The sequence below is a fragment of the Mus caroli genome, chromosome 17 (genome assembly GCF_900094665.2).
Source record: "Mus caroli chromosome 17, CAROLI_EIJ_v1.1, whole genome shotgun sequence".
Lineage (NCBI taxonomy): Eukaryota > Metazoa > Chordata > Mammalia > Rodentia > Muridae > Mus > Mus caroli.
Genome location: NC_034586.1, coordinates 27,469,375 through 27,483,638, shown reverse-complemented (window position 1 = coordinate 27,483,638; position 14,264 = coordinate 27,469,375). Strand labels below are relative to the sequence as shown.

Genomic DNA, 14,264 nt, shown 5'->3' with positions numbered 1-14,264 from the left:
CTGAAACTCACTTTGTAGACCAGGCTGGACTCGAACTCAGAAATCCGCCTGCCTCTGCCTCCCAAGTGCTGGGATTAAAGGCGTGCGCCACCACCGCCCAGCTTTTGTTGGTATTTGTGATTGTCTCACTAGATATAGCTCCTAAGAGATGTAATGTTTGGTTTTTTAATGTATAAAATCCCCTGCTTGAGAGCTGCAAAATACACTCAGATTCAAACTGCCTCTGTGTTTGTTTCTGTTTGTCACTGCCGAATCCTTACCCACCTAGCTTCGAGGACCTTCATTCCAGGGACCCCCATACCCGACTGGGGTGGTCCGTGGCATAACCTCACTTTTTGGCTTCTGCAGTCCCATGTGCCCAGGCTGTCTTTGGAACGGCAATTCCACTGCCTCAGGATCCTAGATACTGGGATTATCAGCATGAGCCACTATATCTGGCAACATTTAGGTCTGAAAGGGGGGGGGGGCTCATAGGACACAGCAAAGGCTAGAGTTCTAACTGTACAAAGACACATAACTATGACACCAGGGCTTCCTCTGAGTTCATAGAAAGGCTTGTGGGCTAAGCACTGTATAAATCAACAAAATGCAAACCCCTAAGCTTTAATCTGAACATGTCACCTACCTGCAGTGTCTGCTAGGCCACTGTTCCTCTGCTTGTTTCTGTCTAAATAGGCATGTTGGATCTTGTTAGCCACAGACATCATTTTCAAGCTTGGTGAAACCCGTAAGCCAGACTCTCCCTTCTCACAAAGGAAACCCTTGAGAGCCTGGTACTGGTGGCCCAAGGTCTTATCTATCCACCTTGGACAGCAGAGTTCAAGGACACATACCTCCACCTTCTGAAAGTCAAATACTTCCAGCCATTGGCCACCCAGAGTCAATTTCAGATGTTCTTTTGAGACATGGTCTCTTCTGTCTCAGATTTAGGAAGCAGTCAACTTTGAGCTTGGACTTCTGCTTTTCTGAATCCCAACTGCCAGGATTATGGGGTGCTGGCCACTGAACCCAGGGTTCTGTGCATGCCAGGCAAGCGCTATACCAACTGAGAGCATCACCCCTAGCCCTTAGATACACTTCTGAAGGAAAATAGCCTGTTGGCCCACGGCTCCAAGCACAAACTGGGGACCTGCAACACCTCCTGCACGTGTCCAGGGGCACCTTGCAAGGGGTTTTACAGTGTGGGACCAGCAAAGGTGACAGGTCTGTACCCATCAATCATCCTCTCGTTAGGCCAAAATAATCCAGCGTAGGAAATGTTACGATGAAAAATCTGCTTTGCAGGGTTTTTTTTCCCTTGAGAAAATGTCAACTAATTGAAGCCCAACAGCTAGGGTAGCCTCAGCTCCCCACCCTGGTGTCACTGCAAAATGTGTGACAATCTTGAGGATCTCGCCTAGGAGTGAAAAAGTCCGCTTTGGTGGAACAAGCTTTACAGAATCAATCATCCACAAGGCATGTTTCTGGTTTTAATTTTTTTTCTTTGATAAATCAATTGCTTCACAAAAATCCTTTTAAAGACAACAATCCAAGAAAACATATTGTTACAGTATTCACATTTTAAAGATTGTCAGTTTCAAAGACCGAACTTAACTGAAGAAGGCAGCCTGCTGTGTTCCAGTCACAACCTTCGGGAGGGGCCTCTGGGCTGGGTGTTTCCCTGCCAGCCATGGGGGATGTCCCCACAGGTGCACTGGCCACCCAGCAGGCTACACAGTGGCCCGTCAGCCCTAGCCGCAAGGGTCACAGTGCATATTGCATATACACTTCTATTTGACAATCTGGAATCAAGAAAGCAGAAAACCTGAGCCCACCGGAGGAGTGGGTCAGCCAGTCTAGATTTCTGCTAGACAGCCAAACAGCAGGAATGACACGGGTTGACTGTAGGTCTCAGAACACATTCAAAGACTCCAATGTTTGGGAGGACTTTAACCGGAGCGAATGCTAGAATCTGACCATTTAAACAAAGCTCAAAGGTTTTCTGCACTGGCCAAGGAAAGGTGAGCAGGAGTTTTGCTCAATTTTTTTTTTTTTTTTTTGAGACTGGGTTTCACTACACAGCAGAGGCCAACTCGACCTTGCAGCAATCCTCCTGCTTCAGCCTCCTAAGTGCTTGTTCACAGGAATATGCCATGGCGCCCAGCAAGCAGGTGTCTCGAAGGTGCAACTGGCAGACACCAAATCTGCTGGGTGTCTATGAACCAGCATGGCTCGCCTCACGGGGAGCACTTAAAAACATCTCTGTGCACGGGGAGGTGAAAGGATATGACCCTGTGCCAGCTCTTTTACTAGCTTTTTTTTTTTTTTTTTTTTTTTTAAAGACAGGGTCAAGTAGCCCAGGCTTGCCTCCTGTCTCAGGTTCCTGAGTGTTGGGATTACAGGAGTGTGTCACCGTGCCTGGGGTTCTCTTATGATCTTCATGATATTCCTTTGATTTAGCAGGTGAGAGTTCTGTGCTTAGGAAAGATGATTTCAACTAGAAAGGACACGGTAGAGCATGGTGTTCGAATCCCAGCTAGAGCGCCACCAGCTGGTACAGCAGGGGCTGTGCTTCCTTTTTGGGGAATGGCAGACCTCTGCAGGGCTCACAGGAGTGATGTACTTCTGCTCTAAACCTAATAGAGCCAGCTGATCATGCAGGCTTTTGTATGCCTGACTTAAACTATTAAAACAGTTTGTAAATAGGTAAGGGAAAGGCTGCTTAAATAGTATTCTCTCCTCAAAGGAGGTGCTGGCAATATTTGGGGGTTTTATTTTGCTGTCTTGGTTTTTGAAGTGGACGCACCTTAAATGGTTCAAACGGAGCCCCCATTCTTCTAGCTGACTACTTGGCTGTTCAGGTGTGCTCAATGGCTGAAGAGGATCAAGACATTTGGGATGATGGTGAACTATTCCTGAATTAGCTAAAGAGGTAACGGTGGGGTAACCGTGGGACCCAAAGCAGGGGCCCCTAGACAGCTGTTCCCTATCTGCAGGTGGCCTAGGTACCACTGGGAAGACATGCTTGTTTCCTAAGAAAAAGCTTCCCAAGTAAAGCCAAACAAATCAAACCAAATCTCAGCCTTGATGCTCAGAAATGAGGTCCTCAAACTGTCCTGAATCTGTAGTGGTAACAGAGAGAGGGAGGAGCCTGGAGGGTGAGTGACAGTGAGAGCCACCAGTGGGCCCCACCGCCACATTACAGCCATGGTTCTAACTTCTAGGTGTCTACCAATAAGAAAGACAGTTTAGGTGTTTGTTGTTTACCCCAGCTCTGAGCCAGTGGGGCAGAACACACTTTATATTAGTTTATAATAAACATTCTCTATATAACAGGTTTTAACTAAAAAAAAAAAAAAAAAAATCTAAAATTACCACCCAGTTAACATAGCCAGGCAGCCATGGAACTGCAGTCAGACTAGGCGTGGCAGAGCCCTCACTTACCGTACGTCCTACTGAGCGCACTGTGTAAGATGCTCTAGCGAGTGTAAAATGCAGCAGTCTGCATCACACATGAGCAGAAACTGGAGATGTCACAAGCTCACTTGACAGTTGTTTCCTTTTAGCAGCTGAGGCGAGCCCTCTCCTCCCCAGGAAGCAGGAGACCATGAGCAGGTGGCCGCCTTTCAGAACATTCCGAATCGAAAGATAAGCATGTGCTGTTGCTTCTCTAGAAATTTATCCTCAATATAGTCATAATCCAATTAATAACTGATTTATAAAAATAGCTTTTTATCCAATAATCCCAGCAAGGTAAAAATAGGAGTTTCTTTTTCTATATAGCAAATGAAACAGGCAAATGCTGCCTGAGAGAACTGAAGTGTGTGGTGGGCACCCACAGCCCACCGGGGCCAGCGTCCTCTCGCTCTGCAGCCTGCGTGCAGGTCATCTTTCAGACCTGTGAGCGGCACCAGCAGCCACCCCCAGACCTGCTGTAAACCACACAACTCAATTGCAACTGCATAATTTTTTAGAAAATGGCAGCACTGTTCCTTAATCTTGTCAAGGACTCAAGGGGCAGGGGCCACGTTTCTAGAATTAAAAACCCATACGCGCACATCTGAAGGAAGTCGCTGCACCGGCAAAGACGTCTTGAAGCTTGCTGCGAAATACAAAAGTGCACCTTCTATATCTACATATAAAACAGGTTACAAAGACAACTGTAAGATGCTTGCTGTGCAACAGTGAAGAGTCCGGCGCCCAGCTCCACGCTGACCCAGTTGGTGCTTCCTACTGAAGGGAGTCGCTGTTCTCCAGCACCAGCCCGCTGATGTGTGTGGGCGCCAGGGCGCCGCCCTCATCCTCTGTGCTATCCACCGACTCGTCCTCACTCTGCCCTGCCATCATGACCTGCTGTACGGCCAGGGTGGCCCCGTCTGAGGACAGGGACTGAAGGCTGTCCACATTCATGTTTACAGGTGTGGTGATGGTCACAACGGCACCTGCAGCAGAGCACACCAGGGTCACTGCCTTCAGTAGTCCTCAGAGCAAAGCACAGCCAGGTGCTGCCTGCTTGTTCAGTCTACACCCGTGTGTCAGGAAAGGAGGGCACAAACCTCCCACACTTCTAGAAAGGCGCTGAATATAATGGACAGGATTGGTATCACGTGATGGAAGGCGGTGGCAGGAAGGGTATCAGAGACAACTCAGCATGGAGCAGACAGGAGAGAGCACCAAAGCCAATGACAGCTGTGTGTGTGAGTGTGTGTGTGTGTGTGTGTGTGTGTGTCATGTGTGTGTGTGTGAGTGTGTGTGTGTGTGTATGTGTGGCGTGTGTGCATGTGTTTGTGTGTGCTGGGGCCAGAATGGACTCAACGGGAGAGCAGCAGTGAGGCCAGTGGTTCCACATTCAGCATCTCAAAAACATAAAGAAATTCAAAACTGTCCCCAAAGCTCCCTAAGCACATGGCAGAATATAGCCATGGTGAAGAAAGAAGATGGAGAGGGGGGGAGGTTGGTGGAATATAAATAAATAAAATAATAAGAAAAAATAAAAGAAGAAGGAGAGGAAGATACATCTATGCAAATACATTCAAACACACAGCCAGATGGAAGTATGTATACCATAGTCAGACCTGCTGACGGGAAAGGGCTTAAGTCCCAGGGTTCAAGGCCATCAAAACAAAACGCATCACATACAAAACAAGCCAGACTCTGAGGAGCTCAGGCAAACACATCAGAATGGCGGCTGTGAGTGGGAGAGGTAGGGAAGGCCGAAAGCAGGAGACAGGTACAAAGAAAGCAGCCAGGGGAACAGGCTTGACTCTGCTGTCTGTGCTGACTGTCAGAAAGGAAAGAAGTGCAAAACTGGAAATACAGGAGAGTGCTGTGCAGGGGACACATCAAGACAGGCGGTCATTGTCAGGCGTGGTGGTGTACGCCTTTAATCCCAGCACTTGGGAGGCAGAGGCAAGCGAATTTCTGAGTTTAAGGCCAGCCTGGTCTACAGAGTGAGTTCCAGGACAACCAGGGCTACACAGAGAAACCCTGTCTCAAAAAAACAAAACAAAACAAAAAGCAGCACGCACATTCTCTCCATCCCGGGTGAGCCGTAACACCTGCTCATGGATATCTCCTCCTGTCTTACTCATTTTGAAACATCTATTTGTTCAGTATGTGAGAATGTAACGTAATTTAGGCACAGTGTGGAAGTCAGTGGACAACTTTTAAGAGTTGGTCCTCCCCAGTCATCAAACCTCGGTCATTAGGCTTAGTGGCAAGTGCCTTTACCCAATGAGCAGCTTGCCTGCCTTGAATCTTAGATGCAAAGAAAGGGACCTGTACTCAGGCACAGAGCTCTGCATGGGCTCACAGTTGACAGCAGATGACCTGGCCTGTTGTCCCCCTCCTTGGACCACCTGAAGTGACTGACGTACCTTCTGACATGGCAAGCTCGCTGGGTGTTGCTTGTGCCACTCCTGATGCAAGAGAATCTGGCCAAAACCTCTGAACTGGCCTGTTCTGAGCAGGTTTTTTCTTTGTTTTTGGAGTCTCTGAGCAGCTGGAATCCAACATTGGCTGGAGAATTCGTCTTCTCGCGTTGATGAACCTGTGAATGGACAAAGAGCTCGGGAGGATTTGTGATGGGAGAGCCTCCTCAGGAGCCATGCTGACACGAGGAACACGTGTGACAAGCACACAGACTATCTAGGTCTACCAAAAAGCAGGGCCAGATCTTTTTTTTTTTTTTTAAATGAATTTAGTTGGGTAAGGTGGCACATGCCATGCCTTTCATGACACGCTGTGCGTTCATGGACACACTGTGTCTGGCCGCAGCACCTGACGGCAGCACAGAACACGTCAGAAGGTCGGGCTCTGGCGCAGTGCCGGCGCAGTGCTGGTGCAGTGTCAGCGCGTGCGCGAGCGAGCGAGCAGTCCTCTTACCAGTTGTTGACTTGAAGCAGGGTCAGGTTCGTCTGAGCAGCGATCTGCTTTTTCTCATCCTCTGTTGGGTAGGGATGCTAGAAAGAAATAAGAGGCTACTGTTACCCTGCGCTGCCATTGCTCTGAAACCCAAGACCATCTACCTAGGCCAATGGTTCTCAGCCCAAGAGTTGTCATCCCTTTGGGTGTCACATTCGATACCCCGCATATCAGATGTTAACATTACAATTGTCAACAGTAACAAAATGACAGTTCTGAAGTAGCAACAAAGTAATGTTCTGGTTGGAGTCAGCACAACATGTGGACCTGTAAGGGTGGCAGCAGAAGAAAAGCTGTAAGCAGGAGCAAAGGCTGATGTGGCAGAGCTGTCAGCACGCTGGACCTCCGTCTCACCAGCCCTTGTTTTAGAAACATTCAGGTAGGAATGCAGGAGCTCTCTTTCCAAGCATAGTCAACACGACAGCACTGTCAGTGTGGGGTGAGAACACAGTCAGCCAGTGTCCCAAGGGACCCAGGTAGCAGGGCTGGCAGTGGGAGGCGCAGCCCTGCTGTGGGGGCGTCGTCTGTGCCCAGCGCCAGCTGAGCCTCAACACAGCACATCTGAATCAACTTTGCTGAGAGTTAATTATGAGTGAGGCAGGCACCTACTTCAAGCATGAGAATAAACTGACACTTAGACTGACATCCCCGAGTGCTTTCTCAGGGTCAAATCTCTGCTGGAGCCACATGATGCTGTAGTACAGACACTGACTCTTACCTTGTGCTACAGGCTTGGGCATGGGCTGCTGCTATGGTGAGCTGGTGAAAACTCAGGAGGCAGAGCCAAGGGGAGGACCTTATGCCACCGGGGGGCTAGAAGCCAACCCTTCCCTCTCCTCCTTCCACCATTGCCATTAGATACCCCTAACTAAGGTCTATAGCCATGATGCTACCAATCATAGGCTAGAATTCTAAAACTGTGAGCAGCATAAACCTTTTTCCCCTTTGTTGGTTGTCCCAAATGTCTATGATACGTTTGGCAAGCAGAGCAATATCTATGCTGTTGGTAAAGAAAGAGTGAAGCGCAGGACGGGGTAAGAAAGTGTCTGCTGTAATCCCTGAGCTTGGACTGCTGGGCCCAGGTGTGAGTGGCACCTATAAGAAACCCTGTGTCACCGTGTATTGTGGTGCACACCTTTGATCCCAACACTCAGGAGGCAGAGGCAGGCGGATCTCTGTTGATTTTGAGGCCAGCCTGGTCTACAGAGTGAGTTCCAGGCCAGTCAGTGCAATACACAAAGAAACCCTATCTCAAAAAACAAACAAATTCAAAACAAACAAAAACAATAACAGAGAGAGGGAGAGAGAGAGAGCAAGAGAGAGCGAGAGAGAGACAGAGAGAGCATGCAAGTGTCTGTCTTCATTTTGATTTTGATCTGGAAAAGTCCTGGCTCATAACAGTGGGAGTGGAATGGCATGGCACCAGTCTGGCCGTAGCAGACAGGTCTGCAAACTAACCAACCGGGTGGTCTGCTGGACCCGACAGGCGAGAGTGTGGCTCAGTCTGAGGCTGTGGTAGGGTCTGCTCTTACCCTAGACTAGTGCTTCCAAACCCATGGCAAACCTCAAACTCCAAAACTAACACATTACAATTCATAGCAGTAACTAAATGACAGTTATGAAGTAGCAATAAAATAATGCTTTGGTCGAGGTCACCACAGCATGAGGACCTATATTAAAGGGTCGCAATGTTAGGAAGGCTGAGAACCACTGTCCTACACAAAGTTCATAAAATCAATGAGCTCAGCAGGCCTGTGCAAACCTGCAGCATCAGCACCGAGAGGTAAAGGCAGGAGAGCAGCAAGCCTGAGGCCCGCTGGCCACACATGAGAGCTTGTTTCAGAAATTAGCTCTGAGGAAAGGACTCGCCTCTCCTTAGAACACGTGTAAAAAGCTATGTGAAAACAAGAAACGAGAAGTGAGGTCAGACGCAAAAGCATAGAGACAGAATCAGACAGCAGTCACTGCTGCCCTGCAGGTTAGAAAAGGAGGACAAGGAAGAAGAGGAGCACAAGCCAGGAAGGAGAGGGCCTCGCTGATCCTTATGGCCAGGGTTTATGTAGGAATTATTAACTCACTAAGGGAAGTGTGCTAAGATACTGACACCTGAAAAGGAACGAGGCAGCCACGGCTCTGTCCATCACTCCCTGTCCTTTACCTGACACCACCTTCGCTGGCAGCCCTATCATATACACTTGTGTGCCACCCTTCCCCCCTGGGCCACTCATTTGAAACTAATTAAGTCATGTGTTGGCTCTCCTCACTGTGCCCAACTTCACGATGTGCCTGTCACTCCTGGCATCTTCCTCTTGAATCCACTGCACGACTCTGTGGCTTGCTTGTCTGTTCCAGTGTCCTTTTCTTTGTCCGCTTCTCCTGTCAGCCCCATCAGACTGTAAGGGTTGTTCTGACCAAAAGACACATAATGTACTCGACTCCCTTTCCACCAGTGGGGATCCCTGCTGCATCTAAGTTTCTTGAAGCCATTATTAGAGACCTGTGCTCAGTCCTCACCACGGCCACAGCATAGTATCACCACTTAGACCTATATGCAATAAATGCAAGTCAGTTTCCCCAGGGACACAGCCAGGAGGGTGTCTCAGGGTCCCTCGTGGTGTAGCCAATGCACTCTTACCCCTATGTGCTGAAAGAGCCAGGACCGCATCACGTTGGTGGCGTGCTTCGGCAGGACACCCCTCTTGTTCTTGGAGGAGCCATCCTCTTGATGCAAGATGCTGAGGTCTTGGTTCAACTGCAACTGCAGCTTTCACACAATTGATAAATAACATCAGAAAGGCCTTGAAATGCCAGCACATCAAGTAGTTTACAACTTCAGATGGAGGCCTTACCAAGGCCCTCTCCTGGGCTTATTTACAGTAAAGAGGCATGGGCGGAAACCCTGTACAGACTAAGGGCACACCTGACACTGTCAACAATATTTGGTCTTCCTTCCCACCTTCTCAGCATGCAAGCCCTACAACTCTTAGACTCTGCAAAGGGATGTCTTCCTATACAGTGACAGCTGACCTACACCTCCAGGCAGGGACTGCTCACAGATCCTAACCTCTGCAGTGCACCAAGGGGCTAAAAGTTTAGGGTGATCACGAACTGTCAGTGTGGGTTCATCCACCCTACTATGTCATGAAGCTTCCGAGCTCCTGGAGGGTGGTACACTAGAGAGGAACCTGGGAGCTCTCATACCCCATTCTCTTCCTGTTTCTATCTGCATCCTCTGCAATGGCCTTCACGAGAAGGACCAGCACAATGGGCACAGGGAGGAAGACAGCCCTGAAGCAGCTGGCTCTGGCAGGACAGGCAGCACTGATGTGTGTCACCTGGTACTTTGGGCACTTACATACTGAAAACCTTGCACACACAAAAAGAAAGCAGCACTTGAGCCAGAGCAGTGCAGAGCCGCTGCTGAGTGCGCAGCAGGGCTGAGCTAGGGGTCACCATGCAGCTGGCATGGCGCAACTGGAGATAGACGGTGTGCCAGGGGTCAGAGTAGAGCCCTGCAGCAGGGAAAGGCAGGCAAGCACGTTTCAAGGACATTCAACAGAGGCAAGCTTTCCTTTTGAAACACATGGGAATAGTGGAATAAATGGATCAAGGATTTGGAGGGGACCTGGGGGGATCCGAGAACTGTTCAGATCTGTGGCCTACCTATGGTGCCCTGAGGGCTAAGCTGTGACACACTCCACCTCATAAAAACATCCCAAGTAAGGATGAGAGGGCAAGGAGTGAAAACCTGACACTCTTTGAGTACAGGTGGTTAAGAACGGGTGCCAGGCAGGTGGGGCTGCAGCTATGGAAGTAATCGGGTTCCATGACACATGCTGGTATCCTAACACTCAGAAGACGGAAGCAGAGGGTGACAAGTCCAGGGTTATCCTTTGTTATAGAGGCTAAGGCCAGCTAGAAATTCATGAAAACCTCCCTCTTGCCCTCTCCTCACCCTCAAAACCATCTTTACATGGGTGCATGCGAGCGGGAGAAAGACTTCTCAGTGGGCATCTCCCACAAGTCCCAGCTCTAGTCTGCTGTTGCCAGGTCAGTGTAACCGACCAAGGCTGACACCCGAGTGACAGTGGGAAACTGTGGGATCGAGGGTCAGAAAGCACGTCCTGAAGTGCTTCGACTTGGCATGCTTGCTATTTGAAGCGAGCAACCTTTGTTCCTAAGAAGACTCAGTTACATGGAAGACTTCTCATTTGGGAGGCTGAGCAGAAAGATCACAGTGATTTCCAGGCCAGGCAAGGTATAAAGTGAAATCCTGTCCCAATTTCCCTAAAGCAAACAAAAAAACCACTTTCTTTTCCAACAAGACAAATGAGTACATGCGACAGTACTAGCTCATTATTTGACTTAAAATGTTTTCTGCCTAGAGGAAGCATAATTCAATCCTAAACAAACTATGCAGTGAGTGGCATGGAAAAACTGTTGTTGCAAACATTTTAAATGGAAAAACACAAGGGAAGGGGGCTAGTGTGGCGATAGAGGCAGCATTGGTGAGATCTGGCTCTCCTCTACGCCTAGGCCTGAGCAGTCACGAAGCTCAGGTCAGCTCTCAAGCTGCCGCCTGTCAGTGACACCTGCGTCTTTTTCTCCAGTGTGGCTCCCTAACCTCTGTGGCCAAGATGGCAGCTCCAGACTACCCAGACCACTGAGTCACTGCAGCCCACTTGGACCACACCCAGGGCTAGGCATGAGAATCTGTGATGAGACATGGATGAGACCTCACAGAGTGAAGCCATGTGCACAAAGAAAGAACTATATTTTAAACCTTGTCTTAAATTATTTAAAAAAAAAAAAAAGTCATGTTTCCAGAACTTAGAGGGTCTTCCAGCCAGGAAGATCCAATATCTACATTTTACTACAATGGAACAGGAAGATTGTAGAATGACCATGGCCATGGTAAGTCACAGGTCACCTCTTGTTCTGGAAGCCAAACACCTAAAGGTGAGAGTCTGACTTCATCTGCCTGGCCAAGGATGTCAGGCAGATGCCCGGGATGCCTCCAGCACTTGGGATGCTGCCTCAGGCTAGGGGTACAGTCTGGGCTCTATGCTTCTGAAAATTCTGCCTGGCTGTTCCGCCTGGACTTGGAGTCTTGGTGAGAGCACACAGCGGACACTCCTGTCTGCCAGCCTTGCCACTGGCCATGGCTGCTTCCAGGGCCATGAATAACCTCCCTGGAGTCTCAGACTGTTCTGAAATTTGCAGATTTCCCCAATAAGGCAGATAAAGCATGAAAAGAACAAACCAACCAGAGCCTACTTGACAACAAATGACAGTCACAAGGAGAAGACAGCTTAGCTCGCTCCACTGCCCCCTAACCAGGCAGCACTCATAACAAGTCCGTCTAGAAGGTGGCACACACCTGCGAGTTCTGGATCCTAATTGTCCCAGGAGATAATGCCTGCGTGACCACTTGGCCTTGCGGAGTGACGACGGTGACAGGCTGGTACACTGTGCCACCTCAAAAAGGAAAAGAGAATTTAAAGATGAACTGCTTTTCAGTCTTAATGAGCTAAAGCCATTCTTCCTGATGTGTTAGGGAAGAAACAAAAAGCCTGTTGGGGAGCCTTTTAGCCACTTCAAATGGCCAACAATACTTTGCAAACTATTGGGTCAGACAAATTATCACCCCAATTCTGCTCTGCATGGCTTCATCCCTTGTCACTGGGGACGAAGCAGGCCCTTCCTCTTGCTTGCGTCTGCTTTTCTTTCCCACAAACAGCACGTATCCAGAACCTGACTAAAGGTACAGATAACGGCCATCTTTATTCTAGCTGTCTGCTGGTCTCTTCTTTTTCGTTTGTGTTTAGAAACAGGTCCTTCTTATAGCCTGGCTGTCCTTGAGCTCTCTGAACTCCACCTGTCTCTGTCTGCCTCCTGGTACTCTGCCACCCTATACCCTAGCTATGTTTCTTAGCAACCGTTCTCTTTCTGGTGCCGTTCCCTCTACACTGCTCTGTGAGGCGTGCTGAGCACCTATCACTCCCTCCATACCTGCTCCATTTCATGATGCTTCTATCTGCAATATTCTACACAGAGCAGAAAATGTTTCATCTGTCCTGTCCTATAAAGGTTTTGTTATAAAAATAAAACTAAGACTAAGGCAATATTTCCACTTGGTTGGCACCATCAATTTATGATACAACTAAGTAGTTTGTAGGTCCTGTGACTAGCACAATTACAAACTATTTTATGTGAGAAGCTGCAAGATCATCAGGTAAAGGTGTTTGCTACCAAGAAGAGATAACCTGAGTTTAATCTATGGGACCCATGTGCTAGAAAGAGAGAAATGATTCCTGAAAGTTGTCCTCTGCACTCCACACACATGTTGTGATGCATATACATGCATATGCTTGCACATGCTTACACTTGTGCATGCAGGCACATGCCACACCCATCAGCTAAGTATTTTAAAACTATACTATTTGAAATCATAATTTAATTTTTGCTATGTGTTTTCTTTCTTTCTTTCTTATTTTAATTATGCATGCATGTGTGTGAATGTACAGGTATAGGCACAGGAGTGCAGTGCCCACAGGGAACCTCCCAGACCTGGAGTTATAGATGGTGGTGAGCAGCCTGATATGGGTGCTAGGAATCAGGCTTGAATCCTCTGGACGAGCAGCGAGTGCTCTCAGCACCTCTCCAGCCCCTTGCTTTGTGTATTCAATCCCTATAGAAAACCTTTTCCCAAATGCTTTTGGTAGAGAAACACAATCTGTGCAACATACTTGTTGAAAATCGACAAGCAGGTATTGAAACTGCTCTGGACTCTAGCACTGTTATATCAGTAAATGGCACTCAGTAAGACACAGGAGGAAAAAAGGAAGGTAAAAGACACTTATATATGTGCTCATTCTAAAATAATGGATCAGTTTTCTGCAAAAGCTCGTGGAAAAAGTGTCCGTGTTTCCATGGTCCTACCTGCCACTGTTGCCATGGTTACATTTCCCTGTTGTAGGGCTGATGCTGGCACCACGATTCCCTGGGGGCTGAGCGTGCCTGTGATGGCACTCTGAATCTGCTGAATGTCAGAGCACACACAGTGGGAGAATAATTACAACACAGAAAATCCACGTTCAAAACTGTAAAGGAAGCAGTATCATAATGTTGCAGTAAGGAAGGGGGGGCCAGGGCCATAGAGCAGACCAGGTGACAGACAGGCTTTCAGAAAGCAAGCATCCCAACTAGAGAGATGCAAAACCAGCCATGCTGGATATGATGATCCCGCTGTTCAAGCCCAGGAGGTGAGCAGAGAGAGCCTGCTTTCAGATCACAGGTTCCTCCTTAGACTCGGCTCAGGTAACAGCTCTCTACAACCAGATGCTTCGGGACAGAAGGAATACACGCAGAGCCGACACCACAGGCTGAGAGGCACCAGAAGCGACCAGGGACAAGAGGAGGAAGTCTGCCTTCACACTTAAGTCAGCGCTGGATATTTCAACTGATGCAATGAGGCAAGAAACCGGAACGGCACAGAGGTCAGGAGGGAAACAAACAGAGCAGTTCCTATTTGTACAGGACCCAGTGAGAGAGACAGACAAACTAGACAAACTGAGGACTGACTGATGAATACCTTACTCAGGATGGGGAAATGAACTCATCAGGACCATAGGATCTGAGAAGAAGCATCCACTGTTAGCAGCGGGTCTGACAGATGGCAAGGAGGGTAAGAAAGTAACAGAAGCGTAAGCATGACCAAAGCATCGTATCCACACACATGGAGTGGTGACGTCAAACCCACTACTCTCTACAGTTGACACCTGCTCACAGAAGCACACAGCTTTGTCTGCTTTGTGTGATGTTCTTAGGAACGCTCTTAGGGCACATTAAAAACTCGCTCC

General features: G+C 48.4%; 1 protein-coding gene across 4 annotated transcripts in view; it reads right to left on the bottom strand.

The window, feature by feature from the left end:
• Window positions 1-1,464: 1,464 nt before the first annotated feature.
• Window positions 1,465-14,264, bottom strand: part of Pknox1 (PBX/knotted 1 homeobox 1) — a 43,474-nt gene continuing 30,674 nt past the window's right edge. For 2 of the 4 annotated variants that reach the window (XM_021149613.2, XM_021149612.2), the window contains 6 exons: window positions 13,345-13,444; window positions 11,783-11,880; window positions 9,038-9,166; window positions 6,364-6,440; window positions 5,856-6,028; window positions 1,465-4,421 (listed from right to left, as the gene is read on the bottom strand). In XM_021149613.2, the coding sequence (XP_021005272.1) occupies window positions 4,210-4,421; window positions 5,856-6,028; window positions 6,364-6,440; window positions 9,038-9,166; window positions 11,783-11,880; window positions 13,345-13,444 (789 nt within the window). In that variant the 3' untranslated portion in view covers window positions 1,465-4,209. The remainder of the gene's footprint in view (window positions 4,422-5,855; window positions 6,029-6,363; window positions 6,441-9,037; window positions 9,167-11,782; window positions 11,881-13,344; window positions 13,445-14,264) is intronic. The other 2 variants (XM_029471437.1, XM_029471436.1) reach the window with 2 other exon arrangements.